Raw genomic sequence first — 21,270 nt, forward strand, 5'->3', positions numbered from 1 at the left:
CAAGGTGGAAAGCAGTTCAGTCTTATTCTTAGTGGGTGAAGCAACCTGATGGGTCTCTGCTATAGGCCAAGGATCAGCTAGGCAAAAGTTGGGCTGTCAGACTGCAAGGAAAATTAGTGCTGTCCCTCACCCTCACAACATCTGGGAAGGTAAAAAAACAAGTAGATCCAACGTATCCACAGCTGTCATAAAAAAGCAAACAGAAAAGAACGGAAAAATTCTAGCTCTTTCAGTACTACCTTTTGTCAGGCTTATTACAAAAAGCTATAACAGCCCTACAGACACCTTCTCCTCTCTTTACAGCAGAATGGGTTTCAGAAGTTACAATCATTAAAGAACAAAGGGAAGAAAAATGCACTATGTAGTCATGCACATTTATTTTCAGAGTACAAGTTTTAAATAATTCCCAATAGTGCAGACTGCAAACAGACTAGAGATGGCCTCAAATAGCAGACGAGACACTATGCTCGGAGTGGGGAAACTGAAGTCTTATCTGCAGTTGTAGCTCTTGCACTGTCAAGTCACTTCTTCACTCCATTCCTCTTCTTCCACCTCTCACCTTTAAATCAATCTTCACTTTTTCAATTTTGAAACCTTGTCCTCAAACATTTGTATTGAACTTAATGCCTTCAAAACCCTGGCCTAAGCTATTATGGAGAGGAACTACCTCAGCAAATAGGAAAGAATTAAGATCTGCTCTTCACAGGAGACACTAGACATTACTGTATTTGAAAACAACAACAAAAGCCACCTGAAAGTTAACAAACGAATAGATCTGTTGGACTCAAATGCTCCACAACTCAGTGCAATTAGCACTAGAATTGTGATTAAATGTCACTGCCATTCTTCACAATTGCCTCAAGAAACATAAGATGTTCAGTCTTGTAGAAAGGTAGAAAGGCTGTGCTTCTTTAGGGTAAAGCGGCTGACACATTAAGCTGTGGTCTCAGTTACTGGGAACTACAGCTTTGTGATGGAAGACTTGCTCTGACTTCAGCATGCCTAGGATGAAGCATTCTTTATAATTCAAAGCTTTCCAGTTCACCCTGGCATAACTTACTGCCAGCATAACCAAGCGCTCACAATGTCTCAGCTTTAAGCATGTAGAGATTTTGTTATTTCTTTAAGAACTGCAATGGAAAGCAAAAAGCAGGCAGCATGTGACCAGACAGGTTGTCCCAGCCTAGTGTCACCAAGCACAGATGCTGCAACACAAGCATCCACTTCCCCTTCCACAAAAACAGTCCCCATCTCCACAGTACAAACAAAATATGTCTAAGTGTCAAAAAATGCTGTGGAAACTGAGAGAAAGACGGAGGAAAACCTGATTTGTAAAGTCGCACAGTTAAGCTACCACAGGTTGATCAAATGGGAAGCTGAGAAATAGCTGTCTCCTGTCTTCCTATCTTACGGGGATTGACCTGTGTTTCCATTCATGATAGGTTGCTGGCTACAATCCTGGCACAGAAAGACACTGAGATTTAAGATTAAAAACAAAAAAACAACAACAAAAAAAAACCCAGAAAATGATGGTAAAGATGAAAGGGCTCGTCAAAGGACACAAAGCAAAGGGTTCTTGAGGAAATAGCTCTGAACTGGGAAATGCCTTCAGTCAGGATCAGACCATTCTCCTCTCCCAAAGCTAAGCCTCAAAGTTAAGTATTAAATCACTACAGGGCTATCAGGATGAGAAAATATGAAAGAGAAATATAAAGAGTGATATGTGTATATAAGGTGGAAAATAACCACAAAGTATTGAAAAGACTAGTATATGTGCAAGGGGAGATACAAACAGTAAACGTGCCCTTTTGGATACAAATCTCCTTTGCTGCTTCATATCTGTTGTTTGTTTGGTTTTTTTTTCCTCTGATACATATTCATATTCTGATACATATTCATATTCTGATACATATTCATATTCTGATACAACTATTCTGCTATTCAGTTTTATTAACACCACTGAAGATGATACTTCTGTGTTGCTTCAGTTTTATCGTCTGTGATCTCCTTAAGCTTAAAGTCCAATTTACTCACACACTTTCACCAGTGAAGTTTACATGACTCAAGATAGAAAAATTTTAAAAAGGCTTCAGCTTCATTACAGCATTTGTTACTATGACTGAATATCATTTATTTGGAAACCTTTAAGGCTGCTACATCCTTCAGTTATTTGTACTTCAAAAATGGCCTATAAATCATCTGCCTAAGAGAGATTTTCTAGAAGGAGCCCCAGATAAAAGGACTGATTACATATCAGTTTTTGGCTCATCTTTATGTTCATATTCCATAAATGCACACATACTTAGCACATATTGACCATAACCCAGTACATTATTTTCCCTTGACTACTTTTTACCTGCCAGAATCTCTCAGAATTCTCAATACCAGAATCTCTCAGAACTCAAACTTACTTAGTTGAATGCCTTTTTTTACCATGAAATCCCTATTAATTCTCAAGTCCAATAGGAATAAGCAACGATTAATCTGATCTTTGAAAGGTCTATCATCTGTTTTTGATAAAAATGCAGCAACAACAGTAATAAATGTAAACAATCAGGTGCTGCATAAGCTTCCACATTTGGAAACTGTTTTCTTGGCTGATAAAATGACCTGCTGAAAGTCCTGTGGGTTAACAGAGGTTCCAGGTATTTGACTATCTTCAATGCAATTCTGAATTGTGTCAAAAATTTTATCATAAGAAGGAAGATTTCTGTTGTGTTAATCTACCACCAGAAAGAAAACATCTCCCAGTCATTCAGGCCTCCACCTTACCCCTAATCCAGGTCCCAGATCATTGCATGCAGATTAGATGGCAGTTTTTTGCCAAATAGAAATAGTATCTCAATAGAGGTTTTAATTTAATGTCTTCATGTTGCATAGTTACAATGCCATATTTTGTTTGCTTGTTAATTTTCAAGAATGAAGGAAAGAAAGAATAACTCTACTGGGGAACATTTAGAACAAAACACTTCCAAATATATTATATATGCCTACTGATTGAAAATACAGAATATTTAGTTGTATTTACTAGACTTCACTCCTAAAACTTCGTTTTTCATATTAATGGGGATTTCATTTCTGCAAATCAGCCTATCTTTAATACCTGTGATTTTCAAGTTCACTCAAAACCTCTTCAGTAAGAAAAATCGTTCAGAAATGTCCATTAAACTCTTTACTTCAAGTGGCTGGAAACTGCATAATGGTAATTTTCTCATATGTTTTTGAAAGGCACCTAGTGGGGTATACTAAAGACTAACTTGGCAAAAGAAAAGCTTGGACTTCTGAGGTTGGACAGAATGATTCCCATAATCCCTCAACAGGATTATGCAACATTATCATATCATAGTGTTGCAACATTACCAACACTGTGAAATCTCCATACATTCCAAGAACAGATGCCAAAATGGTGTGTCTTAAGGTTCTGGGAACTTATAATTTAAAGTTGTTTTATTTTTCATTTGGCCATGTTATGATTTGCCCTTTATCACTGTACTGGCCAGCTACAATGGGCCAAACACTGTATGGGCCAAACATAACCATTTCTAAAGCACTGTGTAGTTGATAAACTGCCAGTGTTGACTCACAACAGATACCAAAGTACAGATATTTACTGGCAAAAGTAAACTCAGAAATGTAGGGCTACCTTCGTAAGTGAGAGCTACTCTGTTTTATAGCGCATTCCGATCAATACTGAGTTAAAGGAAATATAACATTATGCATACAAAAACAACACAGAAAATAAATTGCTGGGTCTTAGCTACTTGTTATATCCTTTGACCTCTAGTAAATAAAAAAACTAAGTCAGAAAGTGCTTCAGCAACATATCGACAGAAACTAGTAATACTCCAGCTGGGGCACTCATTAACACTTACTTACTTATCTTCATGTGCCTTTCCAAATCAACATCACTGGCTATTTTGGAGACAGGATACCATGTCAGGTTATCTTTTGACCAACATGGCAATTGTTATACTACTGAACAGATTTTTGTCCCCAAGGTTGTTTCTGAAAAGAAAAAGGCTGGTTTCTAAGAGGAGATTGATTTTGACGATCAGTAGCTTTCTGATTCCTGAAAATGTCACCACATTCATGTGCTGTGACAACATAAAAGTCAAATGCAATTTCGGTCTAAAAAAGAGAAGTCTGAAAGAACGTGGTCTACACAGTTGTCTTTGGATAGAAAGTACAGAAAAGCATCAGGCACTGCAGTTTTTAACATAATGTTTAATCAGCCCCAGAGCTGTGTAATTTCCTATATAATTCTCAACAATGAGCAGGAACTCTAAAACTTGCCTTTATAGAAATATGATTCATATGCATCAACATTTTTCACTGTGTTCACTTCTCATTTCAGTAGTCAAGCAGCTCTAAGCGTATCTACATGCGCTATTATTTACTACTTCCTACTTCAGTTTCTTCTATTTTAATTCTGGACAGGGCAATAATTCGTCCTTGATGGCTGGACTGGTACATAATCTCAGGGCTGAGATTCATAGTTTAATGTTGGCAGCATAACAAATTACTAAGAAGCAGCAACTCATCAAGCGTGAGCTCCCTGACTACAGTGTAGGATGACTTACTTTTAAGTGTCAGTGAGGGATGGCTATGCTAAACTGTGTTTTCTCATCTCAGAGCAGGTGAAGAATGTACACAAAATCAATTAACAACAGTTACTATTTCTCAGTTAACAATTTATTATGCTGCCATAATTCCTTGTGCACTTGAGTCCTTACCCACCTGAAGAGACTTTCTCTTAAGTATTTCTCACACTGACTCTTTTCTCCTTTGCTGTGGATTAGGAAAGAAAGCTATCAGCAGCCTAGTAACACTTCAATCTTTTATCAATAAACTGAGACACTAAGGCCTCTTCAAAACCCTGTTCTACAATATTTCATCTCCTCCCCACACTTCTTTAACAGTTTAAAGTAAGCACGATCAGTTTCACAGATTGATAACTGTTAAGATCAAAGCAGCAGTTGCAAATTAATCTTATTTTAAAGGTTAGATCCTATGAAGTACTTCTGCTCTAAAACTAGGGTAACTAAAATCAATGTTCTTGTATATTAAACAATTTCCCAGGAATATATTTTTCAAAATATAAGATGAAACATTCATATTATGCCTTGTATCCAGACATACAATTTAAGTAGTTTCCTTTGGTTCTTTAAGAATATTCTCAATTTAACATAAAACTGTGAATTACAGACCATTAGCAATAGCTTCACATTGAGAAGAGAGAATATGTTTCTAATACCGAATTCCTGTAAAATGTGTGCATGTTGCATCCTTCTTTTTGCTTGAGGTCAAAGTCAGAGATGAACCTAATCGAGTATAATTCATATCCTTTCTAACTCTTTTAGAATTTAGGCTAAATCAAAGATTCCATTGATGGCCCTTAAATTCAGACAGTCTTAAGAGTTACACCTGACTACCATGCAATTTAGATATGCTCACGACTCCAAATTTTGCTCAGCAGGCTAAGGTGGATCACTGAAAACATTCAGCACAACTGAAAAAGCGCAACTGTTTAACGCTAGACTTCTTCACATTTTACTCCTTAGGGATAACTATATCCATTTCCCATGGATATTTTCTATAAATCTCAGTCCAGTCTTTTGAGTGACTTATTTCTGCTCACCAAAGAAAAAGCATGCATTTTTTGGAGGAAATTAATAGACCAAAAATTCCATTCACACTAGTGCACAGTAACTCCAATGATCAAGCTGTCTTTCAGTCAGGGACATGGGATGACAAAGTCTGGAAATGGTAACTTGCTGTAGAGAGTACATAGTTCTTTGGACAATGTCCTCATGTTCAATGTGGAAAAGTGTTACATTGCATTGCATCAGACACCCTGGGTAATACAGGAATGCAGTGAGGAACAATTTATTTGATATCACTGTACTTTTATCAAACTGTAACAACAAGCATTTACAGCAAGCTAGACAATGACCAGAACTGAATCCTTTTTTGATTTCTGAATCTGTTCCAATCCAATGGACCCACCATGAGGTTTTCCTAATAAAGATTGTGTTAATCTTCCACAAAGGAGATTATGCTCCAGAGTTCTTTTTCTTAACTCTATATTAAAGTAAATGTCACTCACTGCTAATGATAATGTCCAAATAACAGCAAACTGATTACTTTTTTAATAGTTGTATTTGAAAAGTTAAAACATGTAGATAAGTCCATATCCACAAAATTCATTTTATTTTCTTGTAGAAGCTATGTTTTTCGAATTCATACGACTTTTGAGTTCCTCTTAGTGTGATCAAAGTAATGGTAACATTTTTGGCCTTTCCTAAATATATTGGGCATACTACTATCGTAAGAACAGCTTGAAAAGGAATGCAATTATCTTTCTGCAATGGCTGAATTTTACTATACTAAAACTGAAAAAATACTTACGCTCCACGAAGTAAGAACTGGCATCAATCTTCCAGACAATCTGACCACGATGAGATCCATTGACTCCACGGTTCTTGTAGTCCAAAAAGTTTTCAGACAAGACTTCATCTATGAACAAAGAAAATGGTATCAATTGTTGTGACAATATGCATAGCAGAGATTCGGGCTAAAAATATGCCTTTGGCTTTGCAGAACATACTACAGCTGCTAGACAGTGTGGCACCACATGTTAAGAAATTCACTTTCTCACTCATTTATATTTTAAATCATTGCAGCTCTTCTTAAAATCACAGCTTTCTGTGGATGTAATTTTTAAAGATACATTACTATAAAATTCTCAAACAGAAAAAACAGTTCTCTTAACATAGATCAATCCCTATCTAATTAAAAATAATTGTCTAGATGCTACTCCTTGTCCTATAACTACACACCACCAAGAAAAGCCTGGCCTCATTCATGTGCCTTTAGATATTTATAAATATTAATCAGACATTCCTTCAGTCTACATTTTCCAACATGGATTACTCAGCCTTTCCTCATATGGGAGATGTTCCTGGCCCTTAATCATATTTGTGGCCCCCCACTGGACTGCTTCCAGGAGATCCCTTTCTTTTTTTAACTGGGGAGCCCAGAACTGGACACAGTACTCTAAATGTGGCCTCAAAAGGGAAGAGTAGAGTGGGAGGGTCACGTCCCTTGATCTGCTGGCCATGCTCATTTTTACACACTGCCAGGTACCATTGGCCTTCTTGGCCACAAGGGCACACTGCTGGCTCATAGCCAACCTGTAGTCCACCAGAATGCCCAGGTCCTTCTTTAAAACCATAGGAGTGATAACAAAGTGCTGTTCACTTGAAGCTTTTTGGGACACTTTGATGTTGTCAGACTGATTTTCCAAGATGTCTGTATCAACAAGTAAGCTATAAGAAGTTGCTGACAGCTTTCAGACTGAAGGCTGAGAAAGCAACTGCTTTGCATGCAAAGGGCTGTCTGTAAACAACAGTAGGGCAGGCAGTGAGTCTGAAGAGCAACCTTCTGACTGCACACACTAGTTTTTAGTCTCAATTCAGACTGTGTCAGCCAACTCTTTTCAAGATAAATCCGCAAGCCCTACCTAGTAGAGAAGGCAGCAAACATACTCTGTCCTCAAGGCGAGGGTGTGCTTCCTGACAGTCTTTCATTCAACAGCTAAAGTAGTGCACAATGAAGGCAGCTCTAATTCTGACAGACTCGTAGAAAGATCCTCTAATCAAGTCAGCCTCGCAGCTGAGTGAGCCCTAGGTGAGTGCTGCAATTCTGTTCCAAAAACAATTACATTTATTATTGGTCACACAAAAACCTAAGAAAAAATACAATCCCCTAAATCCAGTATTAAAATATATCAACAATAAACATGGCATGAATCACTTTATTGTCATACAGATCAATGAAAAACTGAAAAAGATGCCACCATAATGAAGGACAGTGTGTCTACAGTGATGATGTGACAAGCTGTGGAGCTCCTCAGACCATTTGAGGTGGCTCTGATCAGGCTGCTTGGATGCATGGAGCAGAATGAGGAGGTGTGGAGACATAAAAGCAGTGCCCAGAGCTACCACGGCCATAGGGCTTCCCGTTCCTGCACTCAAGGCATTACCATGAATGCTGAGTTTGACACACTGATATGGATGCTGAAAAAACCTCCAGAAACAAGACAGGCAGTGCAAAGTAATAAACACATCGCCAGAGAGGTCTATATGAATGGGCAGGTTTGTTTGTCATATAGAACCAAGAACCACACTTTCAGGCAGTTGCTGACGGGCGTACAAAGTCAAGACACTTCAAGAGTGAGGTATTATTCAAGTATATGTATGCAAAAAGCGACATATTATTCAATTGTATATAAAAGTTAAACAGAGCGGGCTTTTAAATTGAAAAAAACTTCACTTTCACTGAAAGAATAAAACAGCAGGCAGATACACCAATGTTATTACTTTATTTTTACATAGCTGTGCTATCGAAGGAGGAAGACAAGTGGGCTACCAATACTGAACAATTCGGTGTTACTCTCTTGAGGGCTTTACAAAAGAAAACCTTTTAAAGAGGTCGTTAATGATTACAATGGATAATTATGAACAGCAGTGTTTTCTGCAGTACATTTTCTCTTTGCTGACTTGCTAATTGTCAATAATTATTTCACTACCTGAGTCTCTTGCTCTCTGTAGAAGTGGAAATTTTTCATCACATTTATAAAATACTTTCCTGTGGTAACCCTTCAAACTTTGGTACAACTTCTCTTCTTCATTTGTATTTATAGATGCTTTTTTCTACTTTTAAATATGAAATCACATATAAATCAGGCAGATAAATATTTTCCTTTGACTACTTCAGTAAGGACCACCCTGGATACAGATTATCCATTATTACACACATTATTCTGGGAAGCAGGAGCACCTGAGAAGATTTAAATGTGTGACCTGTCCTCTTTGGTCAGGGAAAATGCTTAATACGTACAGGTGACCATATATCAAAATGTTGTGCTGAGTTGGAGCCTGGGAACCCTGACTACATACAGAGGACATCCTTCATCTCAGGCTTGCTGCTTTCTAGCTTCATCTCTTGTGATGTTTATTTGTCATATTTAGATTCTGGAAGCTGCTGGAGAGGCTCCAACGCCTGCCACGTTATTAAGATGTATGGGTAATTACTGTTTTTCAAGATATACTGTTTCTAAAATATCATTCTTGCTTAAGAAGGCTTAACTGAGCTAAACTGGGTGGCTTTGCTTAATAAATTACAAACATTTTAGGCTAGAGTTTAGTGGCACAGGAGATCCCAGAATCTGGTTTAAAATTCTGTATTCACACATACTGTCTGTTGAGGCCAGCTGGCTCATACACTGGATGGGTTGTTGTCTGCTTCCCACAGCTGGCATAATGGCAACACAAGCTCTGTGTCACACAATCTCTTTAATTTTACAGAGATGGCAGCATCTGCCCATACCCAAACCAAATCGCATTTGTATTGCAAGCTGAGACAGTGAAGGTGACTACAGAAAGAAGGAGAACAAAGGAAAAGAAGCAGGCTGCTCTACAGTTACAGCTAACAGGTGAGAATATGAAAAAGAAGAAACCAGCTGTTCTCACCAGCAAACTAATGTCTCCACACTGTCTCCTGCCAGGAGGAAGGAATGTTCAGAAAGGACAGTGTCCAAAGGAAGGTCAGATAGCACAGCGTGAAGGGAAAGGATACAGACATTCATTCACGGGCAGCAACCACTGATGAAATACAGACTTGGGCAGTAGAAAAGATGCCTAAAGATGAATTTCCAGCATTCTGCAATATGCAGGTCATCCCAAGCAGGAGCAACAGACCCTTCAGGTCCCCCCCCTGAAACACCATACATGTGCTACAGGAAAAAATACCAGCATGGTGGTACAGTTTATTTAGCTCTTAGAAAATGAAGAAGCTTGCTGTCTGAACAGTAAATGATCAGGACAAGGATGAAAGAAGTTTGTATTAAATTTATAATGACGGTAACACATATTTATGAATTTCATGACTTAGAAATCTAATATGTACATCCTTCTTCCAGCCATATTTTGTTTGTATACTTGGAAAAACTAAGTACCTCCCTCTTCCAGAGAAAGAAATCTGTATTTTCAGTCCAGTAGAAATTTAAAATATCTGGGGTTTTTGAGCCAAGCAAAATATACCTCTAGAAAAATATGTGAAGGTCCAAATGGGAAATCTTTCATTTTTTGAATGGATGTATTTTTGAAAGGTGAAAGATTAAGAAATATCTCCTACCAGTAAGAAAATAACAGTAGTTGAAACCGTTCAGGAGACTGCAATGTATGAATACCTCCTATTAATCATGTTTAGTTGGCAGGTGATACTACTCCAGGCATGCTACTCCTCAGATGTGAACATTTCGTATGTCTCACACAGAGAAATAAAACTGTGTATGTAAAATACACAGTTGTCTAGTACACTACATATATATGCATATACTTGTGTATGTGTGTATTTATATACACATGTATATAGCAGTCATAACACACCACATGTAAGTGTGGAGATGATACAACACAAAAATAGAAATAGGTATGTACAAAGTAAAGAAGTATACTTTGTATTTCTACCAGTAATTCCTATGACAAAGGAATAGAGCTTCAAAACATGTTGCATCTTAATTCCCAAAGGTAAATGGTGAAATGCCTCATTTCACCTGTAGACAGAACAAAGAACAGAGCTAATGCTGCTCCCTCTCATATATTTCAGCCAGCAGCTAATGGCTTTTGACATTTTTCCAATGAAGCATTGTAATGCATCTCCCTCCCTCTATTTCTGAAATAAGATTAACCTTTACACTAGCTCTCTGCCTAGCTGGCAATCCCTACTATAGCCTAGGTTTGGGGCCCAACTGACTAAAAGCAAATGCTTTGCAACAACCGTCAGATCTGTGGTTTCATTTGTCCAGATGGAAAATGGGGAGCTTGTTTAGAAAACTTCCATGTGAAGGAGTACTCAGGATGCACTGCCCTTTGAGCATTGCCTGGAGACGGTGACTGTGCAGGCAGCTGAGGTGGGCTGGAGGGAATGCTGGCAGAAGGTGCTCTTTGCCTGACCTGCTCTTGGGCACACAGGGGCCAGCCAGCCAATATGCCTTGAAAGGGAAGTGGCTGCAGATCTCCAAAGCTGTGTCAGGGCTGGAGCAGAAACAGCCAAGCCCCCAGCACCTCACATATCTCCGGAGGAAAAGGGGAAGGTGATGAATGAGTAGGTGCTGGGCTGCAGAGGCCTGAGAAGGAGACAGAAGGACCAAGGCACTCCAGAGGCAAACGTTACCAAGTGGTTTGGGACTGCAGCAATTCTGACAAACCGCTTGTCCTTACTGAAACAAATACCTACAAGCACAGCCTTTACTGATAAAAGTATTCTGCACTGCCACTTTGTCATGGTTTTATGATTTTTGGTACTGGTATTCCACATCATAACATCATGTAGTGCATTTAGAGTTAAAGAGTTAATGCTCCAGCTCCGTGGATCATCGATAGTTCCAGGTATACCTGTCTCAGAAGAGAAGAAGAACTCCATTCCCCAGAGGACTTTGCGATGCTTTGCGTTCTTACGTGTTTACGCTCAGAGGGAAAGATAAAAACTGTCTGCGGTCACGGGACACTCTCTTTCCTTTGGGATGGACTCAGCAGTGGGTGCTCGCTGCCATCCACCTTCAGCGTTAGGCCTTCGGTTTATCGGACACTCTCTCTTGTTCATTTTATTTGATTTGTTAGCTTTAATTCCAATTATATTGTATTATATTGTGTTATTTTGCTTTCCGATATCTATTTAGTAAATTAGCTTTCCTCCTCAGATCGTTGCTGCTGTTTTGATTCTAGGCCCATCTCCCTTTTCTCTTTTCCCTTTTCCCCTTCCCCTTTCCTGGGGCGTGGGTCCGTGGGTCCCCCGCACCAATCGTCACGAAACCGGGCCAAACCTGCCTGTAAACCGCTGACACACTTCCACGCTGAGATATCTCAACATACTTTACAAGTTCTATCTGTAGTGAGATAAAGAGTTATCACCAAAGAAAGCTATCTTTCAGATGAAAGACAGCAACCAATTGACAAAAAGCATGCTGTTCTTCAGAGGAATTAGGAAAAACTGATAAAAGCCACCCCTCAAAAAGCTCTGTAAAAAAATGCCACAGAAAGTACATATGCTGTCAACAGGACCTTGGTATTTGAAAGCTTGTCTGAAATTCCCACAGAGAAACAAACAGAGCTGATACATCTTCTTCAGAAGAACTGAGGTAGTACAAAGTACAAACAGCAGACTGATCCTTTTGGTCAGCTTGGGTTAAGGGTGGAAATGAAAAAACAATGCACCTTCCCAAACAGTATTCTGCTGATAAATATGATTATCTACCTTTCTACGTTCTCCAAGGACAGTAACTACAGAAAATCCTGGGCTACATTAAAAAAAACAAAAACCTAACATAAGAGAGGAACACAATGTCAGACAGGTTCCCAAACTCGGTACAGTCTCTTATCAATCATTAATTTGATTTAACACTGCATATTACAACACTTGCTTTCTATACACTTAATGCAATTATTGCATAAAAATAGAAACTACACTTCATGTCTTGATCCTCTATGAATAAGAAATGTTGTACTGCTGAAATTACAGAAGGATTTATCGTCCCTAGTTGAACAAATCTTCTTCAGTTCAAAATTTAAAAGTGCTTCTGGTCAATAAGTATGTCTTACTATAATCATACATGAATATACTTAGAAAAATGCTTTTAAAAATGTTTTCTGTACAAAGAAGTCTAACTCTGGTTGACATGTTTTGCAATTTGCACAGAAAGCTGCTGGAAAGGGACACTGTAAAGCACAGAATATCAATAAACAAACTATTTTGCAAGATAATACAAGTGTAAGCTGTGGATAAGCTTTCTATTTCTTCTGTTTCTCCTCTTACCACTCAATTTATCATTTGAAGAAGAATGTAAAAGGATGATAAGTTTCTTATTTACTGAGAACCACAATAGAAATTCACAAATAATGGCTATAATTATAGGAGTCGATAGAAATGTGTCCATTGACTTCAATAGCCATGTATCTGGCTTTAAATCTGGATCAAAAAATCACTGTTAATTCACTTGCCCATTTCTTATGCCTTTTTATGTGTGTATAAGGTGAAAATAAAACACTGTTTTGGTAAATGCAGAGCTTGTGCAAAATTCAGCCTGATGGAATTGTTCCTTTCGTTTCAAACAATGCATTGCCTTATTGTGTCTCAATTCATGGCATTTTTGGTGATTGCATATTAATATGACATAAGGACAGTGACCATACAGCAAGTTACAGTTAGCAACCAATCTCCTATAATTTCTTAGAGAGAAGAGTTCTAGAAAACAAAGACCTAATTCTTCAGTGGTATTGAAAGCTCAGTCCTTTATCTAAGTGCTATGTATGTGCCTTAACTACAGGAGTGGTTCCATTTTAATTCCACAAAAATTACTTTTCTTTAACTGGGTAGGGGGTAAAAAATGTGAACGAGTGGAGAGTAGAAATGAGTGGAAGACACAACAAGAGAAAGACCAGAGGAAAGCTGAGGTAGGAAGAGAAATGATTATACTAAAATGAAAAAAGAGTTGGCAAAATTGCAAGAATTCTTGCTCACCAAGGACAGGATTTGAAGTACACTTTCAGTGCCATTTCAGCTATGTCTGGAATGGAATTTGGCAAGAGATGTGAAAAATAACAGGAAGAGATTCTATAGGTACACTGGTCAAAGAGACAGGAGGCAAAGGAGAGTGTATCCCCTCTAATAAATGAAAAGAGAGAACTGGCTTCAACTGACATGGAAAAGGCTGAGGTTCTCAAGTTCATCACCCCAGTTTTCACTGGCACTCAAATTTCTGAAGTCTCTTGTGTCCTTGAACCTTTGAGTGGAGGTCAGGAGAGCAGAGACTATCCCAGTGTAAGAGAAAAGTAAGTCCAATATCACTTAAGCAAGGAAGGGCAACTGATGTTAACTACCTGGACTTCTGCAAGGCCTCACATATGGCCCCTCATATGGCCCCACACTGCATCCTTATCTCTAAATTGGAGAAAGATGAATTTGTAGACTGGAATACTCGATGGATAAAGAATTGGTTAGCTGGTTGCAGAGTGTTGTGGTCAATGGATCTGTGTTCACGTGGAGGCCAGTCACAATTGTTGTCCCTTAGGGTGAGTTTTCAAACAGGTGATATTTAACATCTTTATCAGATAGTGGGAGTGCAGCTTCAGCAAGTTTCTGGATGACACAAAGCTGAGTGGTATAGTTCATACAATAGAAAGAATAGAAAGACACCACCCAGTGGGACCTGGACAGGCTCGAAGAGTGGGCCTATGAGAGCCTAGTGAGGTTCGACAAAGCCAAGTGCAAGGTGTTGCACTTGGATCATGGCAAGGTACATGTACAAAATGGGACAAGAACTCATTGAAAGCAGCCTTGCAAGGAAGGACTTGAGGTTCCAGGTAGAACCTCGCCGCACCTCGAGTACTGTGTTCAGTTTTGGGCCCCTCACTACAAGAAGGACATTGAGGCCCTGGAGCGTGTTCAGAGAAGGGCAACAAAACTGGTGAGGGGTCTGGAGCACAAGTCTTATGAGGAGCGGCTGAGGGAGCTGGGATTGTTTAGTCTGGAGAAGAGGAGGCTCAGAGGAGACCTTATTGCACTCTACCACTTCCTGAAGGGGGGTTGTGGTGAGGGGGGGGTGGGCCTCTTCTCCCTGATAAATAACGACAGGACGAGAGGGAATGGCCACAAGTTGCGCCGGGGAAGATTTAGATTAGACCTGAGGAAGCATTTCTTTTCTGAAAGAGTGGTCAGGCACTGGAATGGCCTGCCTAGGGAGGTGGTTGAGGCACCATCCCTAGCGCTGTTCAAGAAGCGTTTAGATGAGGTGCTAAAGGATTTAATTTAGTAGTTGGGTAGAGATAGTGATAGGAGGATGGTTGAACTGGATGATCTTATAGGTCTTTTCCAACCTTATGAACTTATGAACTTATGTAGAAGAGAAGTTGGACAAGAGTAAACAGTGTGCACTTGCAGCCCTGGACAAGCAATTGTATGCTTGGTTGCACCAACAGAAGGGTGATCAGGACTTGAGAGGCCCCATCTGAAGTACTGCATTCTAGATCTGAGGACCCCAGGAGAAGAAAAACTTAGAACTATTGGGATGGGATTCTTGTGAAGAAAGACTGGGGGCTTATTCAACCTGGATAAGAGAAAGTACAGAGGAGACATCACTGTAGCCTTCTAATACTTAAAAGGAGCTTACAATCAGGAGGGGGGACACAATTTTTATACACTCTGATAGTAGTAGGACAAGGGAGAATTATTTAAAACTAAAAGAGGAGAGATGTAGATTAGAGGTGAGGGGAAATCTTTCATCCAGAGGTTGTTGAGGTGCTGAAACCGGATACCCAAAAAAATTGTAATGCCCCAACTCTGAAGGTGTTCAAGGCCAGACTGGATGGAGCCCTGCACAGCCTGACCTTGTGCCTGATATAAACAATCATGGCAGGGGGTTGGAACTAGATGATGTTTAAGGACACATCCAACCCAAGTCATTCCATGATTCTATGCCTGTCCCAGATACAGATTTCCAATGTAATTCTCCCGGAGTTCTAGATTTATGTACAGCAGCAACTATACTTCAGCAATGCATTGCACAATTTTCTAAACAGTTAATGACATTCAGCTTTCGCACCAGAGTGAAAACGGGAGAGAGGATTCCAAACAAAAATGATCATGACTGCCTCAGTGCATACTGAAATCAGAAGATATGCAACTTGATATATAACATAAAATAGCTTTTTGTTGTTGATTTTGTGCTTCTTTTTGTTCTGTTTTTAATATACTGACCAGTCCAAAGTTCTTGCAGTCAGTGGAAGCCTTGCCAGAACAATTAGGAAAATGTGTATTAGGGAAAAATGGTGAACCCATGAAATTGCTTAAGGATAATAACATAAGGGATGTTGCAAGCCCAAAGCAATATAAAGACATTATATAAAGAGACATAAGAATATCTAAAATGTGAACAACAACGGATAGGGTTGTTAAGGATAACTATGTTCATTAAATAATGGGAGAAATAATTTGCAGTACTTAAAAAAATGGACTTATAGCAATGTTGAAAGACATAATGGCAGACAACATATTGAATTGGAGATTATGATCTGATATGGCAGCAAATAAAAAGGAAAAGCTCTGCATAATTCAGACATGTGCATTGAAGCACCATGTTGTAAAGAATCTCTTGAGAATCTGAAGTAATTTTATTTGAAAAATAGCATTCAATTATGAGCTTATTATGAAGCAGAAATTCAGTGAGGAAAAAAATGTCTTTAGGGCTGACAAGATCAATAGATGAGAGAAGATTACGAAAGCTAATGTAGTCATTACAGTAGTCATGAAGGACTATGAGGATATTCAAATATTATGAACAGTGTGTTTAAGTGTTACAAACACTAAGAAGTGAGAAGAATGATTTAGTTTGGTTTAGAAAACTAAGATGACATACACATGCTGAACCTTCAAAAAGCACTCAGTCAGTTTGACAACCTGCACAGAACTCTTTCTGGTTTAAGCTTTATCTTGTTATAAGTAACATTTGTGCATCCCACTGTTTATGCTGTGACTGAGTCTACTCAATCAATAGTCTGAATTTGCTCTGTGGATCAAGTATTCTCAAGGACTGAGGCCATAAACTGACTTCTTGTATACCAGTATTCCCTGACTGCCTGATTTCTTAAAAAATGTTTTAGTGAGTGGTCATAACTGTCTTAATTATCAGTGTGGTCTGTATAGCACTGTGGGTCCCAGAGCACAGAAGCAGTTTTATCCATGTGTATAAGGATGCCAGAAATCACAGAGGAAGCCTGATGCTGGTGTACTCCTTGCCTGTATTATTTCCCTCTCCAGATATTCAAGATGACAGCTGAAGTGAAAGACTCTTCTGCAAACCCACCTACGAAGTTTCATAATATCACAGCTGTCATCTCATGCAGAAACACTAAAGGAAAATGGGAATCTTTTGGCTCATAGTATACACCTCTCTATCACATATTCAAGATACAGAAAGGAAAAGAACTGGAAACCTACAGGCTTCTTTACAATGACTGCCATGACTTGATGACTGTGCCACAAAACACAATGCCATTGTACAATTACATTTACAGAAACTTTTTAATATGTTGCTACTAACATTGTTAACAGTAGACAAATATAGACGCAAACCTTGGAAGCACAGAGAAGGGATAATGGATCCGAAGCTGTACATGTAGTTAATATGCAGAGATCCTTGACTGCATCTATCCATAAGAGGTGAAACTGAATCAAATGCTAACTGTTAGTGACATACACAGTGGGTCTGGAAATGACACATTGATTTTGTGGGGCAAAGTGGTCCACTTGATACAGAACTATGATATACAAAGAACTGATTCAGCCTGAAAAGGCAAGTCACTCCCACAAGATCCAAGTGCAACCAGGGGAACGTGAGCCAGGTGGAAACAAAGAACTGATATGGAAAGTAATCTTACCTCCTCTGTTCAGCATTTGTGTAGGTCTTCTATTGTTTGTTAAGAGAGGTTTGCTCCTCTAACACTTTTCTTTTTTATTTCCTGAAATAAAGTGCTGTGCTTTGTGGAAGCTGTGCAGCCACTGGACTTTGCTGTTCTGCAGAGAACAGAACTGCAGGTGTTGAACATAACTAAACTTGCTGACGTGCTCACAGCAACTCATGGCAGCTAGCCCCAGCCCAGGGAGACCAACCATAAGATGAGCCACCAAGAAGAAGTAATAAAGAAGAGTGTGATCTGATATTAGGCCGTAAAAGGATCAGAAAGATGGTAACTCCTGGGCAAGCAACATCAACATCATCCAAGCAGCAACAAAATAAACTGCTTAGAAGCAAGCATACTGTGAAATGCTTTGTTTTAGCAATGCCTGTATCTCAGAGAGGTGAAGCAACCAGCATGTAAATGCACAGAGTAAGATGAAGTCCGGGATTAGAGCTGTAATGCAGAGACCCACAATTCCCAGTCTTATATGTACATTATCACTTCTATAACATTCTCCATCTCTGCTAGCCACTTGTGACACTGTTTAATCATGCTCAATGTTTGATAAAATAGCTATACAAACAGATTCTGATCCAAGCCCTGTAGGAAAAATATATGGCTCTTTCCATTTGATTCAGTAGGCAATACTGGCAAACAAGGCCCTCCAAGCTTAAAATCAATCTGAAAAATGTTTAAATGTATGTTTAAATGATGTTAATGAGACTTCTTGGGTTATGGTGCAATCTGCCTTTCTGGGAGAGAAATAATATCAAAAGCTAAAACAGGGGAGCAACACAATACTTTAAAGCTAAACTTCAGTCATTAATTAGGTCAAGGTATTTGACCTAATTTACTTATATATGTTTGAGAACTACTACTTTGTAAAAAAAAACAAATACAGTCACAAAATCAAACCCTACAATATTTGTGAAAGGAAAAAAAATGTAATGAATAGCCTTTAATAATGCTTTATTTTCTCACAAGGAACTGTCAAAAGTAAAATGACTTAATATAGGAAATATTAGCACTGATCATTTCCTAAAGTCAGTGTGCACACACATTGGAGCAAACTGTTCTTCAAAGTTTGATTTAAACACTTATCATTAGGTGCTCTGCATCAGATATGGACATGATGACAGAAGTGAAACCCAGAAGCAGCTAAAATGCTACTGCAGTAATCATAAGATAGCCCTTTCAAGGAGCTGCCAGAAACCCATATTAATTTAATAAAGAGACTCCATGTTGTAGCAAATAGTAACAGTAAAAGAAGAAGAGAAAACTGAGATAAATAAGTGCAAATATTCCATCTGTCTCACAGCATCTACTAAATGATAGATCTTAAAAATAAATAAATAAATAAATAAATCACACTATCTTAATTATTCATAACTTTGTTTTGGCTTCATCTTTTTTTCCCAGTGTTTGTTTTCTTTACTCATGGCTTTTCTGCAAAGAAAGCTCATAAATTCCGGAGGTTTCTAAATAGAAACAAAGCTGTGTTATCATGTTCAAATTTCTCAGAGAACTCTTTCATTATTTACATGTATTTTTGATTGTGGACATGTTTCTGAAAGTCTGCTGATATTAAAAATGCTATAGTTCCCTTGAGGGAAAACACATGCAAATCTCAGGCAAGCTGTCACAGAATTCAGATGTTCCTGCCTAGCTTTGAGCTGATATATGCTACAATAGGAAGTTAGACCACATCTAGAGGTCTAGCTTAGCAGGGATGAAATGTAATTCCTACTCCTGAGGGCACTATATGTCTTAGGCACCCAGAAAGGTTTGTTCTTCGAAGATGCATATTTTCTGCCATGTAGCCATGGCTAATCAAATTGCATTAAAGTATTAAGACCTATATTTAAACAGAGTCAACATTTACTAGACTACTTTCAACTGAAGAGTTTTTTTATTGACCCTCCAACAAAATCAGGTAGGTGTGTATGAATGTTTTCATGCAGTTAAAGGGCAGATATCAAAAATATTATTTTTTGGCATGAGATACATAGTCACCATATTTTACACTGTTTTACATGAGATTGTCTGCCTAGTCAATTTCCTAAGAGCGCAAGCAAGTTAGCTCCAGGAATCAGTTCTAAATTCAGCTTTTACCTGCTTCTGTAAAGCCTGTTTCACAGCTGGACATTCTTAGAAATCTGCAAATTAGATTGAAGGGGAAAAGAACGGACACCTTCATTTTTTGATAGAAGTAACCTTGGCACAAGGTGCCAGAATTTCTCTAAAGGGATGACTCCCTTGCTCCTGTTTCATGATGCTTTAACCTTTTAATACCATCTCAAAATGCACTGTGGTTTCTCTATTAAAACATATGATCCACCACAACATTTTTGCATTTTTTATTTTTCTGGAAATCTTCTCTATCAGCTACATTTCCCCAGACTTCGAACATTTTTGTTCTGAAGCATGCAGTTTATTTGGTATCATTAAAAGGAGTGGTAAACCAACACTCACGTAATATTATTTTGAGAAATTTCCTAGAAAACTGTAATGGGAATGATTAAACTGCTCTGAGATGGGAACTGAGCTTTGTTCTGCTTTCGGTATAGCCTCTTCCCGGACTGACCAGCAGCTCTCATAAGACAAACAACAATAATAACTCTAATGCCCCAGCAGATATTTATTGAAAATTGACACTGTGCTGCTTGATACCTCAAGGACACAAATAATTTTGCATTGCTCTCATGACTCACCACAGTACAGAAGTATTGCTATATTCAAACGTTTCAGCTTAAATTTTGCAATCACAAAAAGGATCAGGCTGTGGCAGCCCAGTGACTGCATTTGTCCAAAAGCAATCCAATAGTTAGCAGTGCTGCTGCACAAGTGTTAATAATAAAGAATCATAGACTCAGAATCAGGTTGGAAAAGACCTTAAAGATCATCAAGTCCAACCACGACCTAACCACACTACTCTAACTCTAATAACCTTCTGCTAAATCATGTCCCTGAGCACCACATCCAAACGGGTTTTAAACACATCAAGGGATAGAGACTCAACCACCTCCCTGGGGAGCCTAATCCAGTACTTAACAACCCTTTCTGTGAAGAAGTGTTTCCTGATATCCAACCTAAAATTACTCTGGCGCAACTTAAGGCCATTTCCCCTTGTCCTGTCACCTGTCACCAGTGAGAGACCAACCCCACTCTCGCTGTAAGCACCTTTCAGATATTGGAAGAGAACAATAAGGTCTCCCCTCAGCCTCCCTTTCCCCAGACTAAACAGCCCCAGTTTCTTCAGTCTCTTCTTGTAGGGCATATTCTCCAAGCCCTTCACAAGCCTTGTTGCCCTTCTTTGGACCTGTAACAACACTAGGTAATAACATTACTCCAAACTGAGAAGAGCTCATACTTTCTTTGGTTCTCCTGATCCAGTCTGGCTGGCTGCTAATTCAAAATATATTTACATATCAGTTTACACCCTGAAAGTCATATCTGAAAAGCCATGAACACTTCCTCCCTAACAGGGGTGCAGACGTGAAAATATGTGCAAGTGCATAACACAGATCCAAGCAACAAATGTCTGGATCTACCACTCCTGTGGATTTATCACAAATGTTGAATGTAGCATGCATCAGTGCTTTATTTCAGGACAGAAGCATGTTTTTGTAATGACACTTCCCCTTGTCCTTCCTTTAGTTCATGTGTGGTGATCTTCAGGCACATAAACTCTATTCTTGGTGGATCTAAATGGAAATATGCACCGTAGCTAACTAATGGGCATTTAGTTGATTAG

The 21,270-nt window shown here is 38.8% G+C and overlaps 1 protein-coding gene across 4 annotated transcripts in view; it reads right to left on the bottom strand.

Annotated features, from left to right (window-relative positions):
* Positions 1 to 21,270, bottom strand: part of HECW1 (HECT, C2 and WW domain containing E3 ubiquitin protein ligase 1) — a 266,177-nt gene that overhangs the window by 159,460 nt on the left and 85,447 nt on the right. For all 4 annotated transcript variants that reach the window (XM_065752992.1, XM_065752994.1, XM_065752991.1 and 1 more), the window contains exon 3: positions 6,409 to 6,516. In XM_065752992.1, the coding sequence (XP_065609064.1) occupies positions 6,409 to 6,516 (108 nt within the window). The remainder of the gene's footprint in view (positions 1 to 6,408; positions 6,517 to 21,270) is intronic.

This window comes from Cyrtonyx montezumae, unplaced genomic scaffold (genome assembly GCF_038088225.1).
Source record: "Cyrtonyx montezumae isolate F1298 unplaced genomic scaffold, pur_monq_1.0 scaffold_8, whole genome shotgun sequence".
NCBI classification, from domain to species: Eukaryota; Metazoa; Chordata; class Aves; order Galliformes; family Odontophoridae; genus Cyrtonyx; species Cyrtonyx montezumae.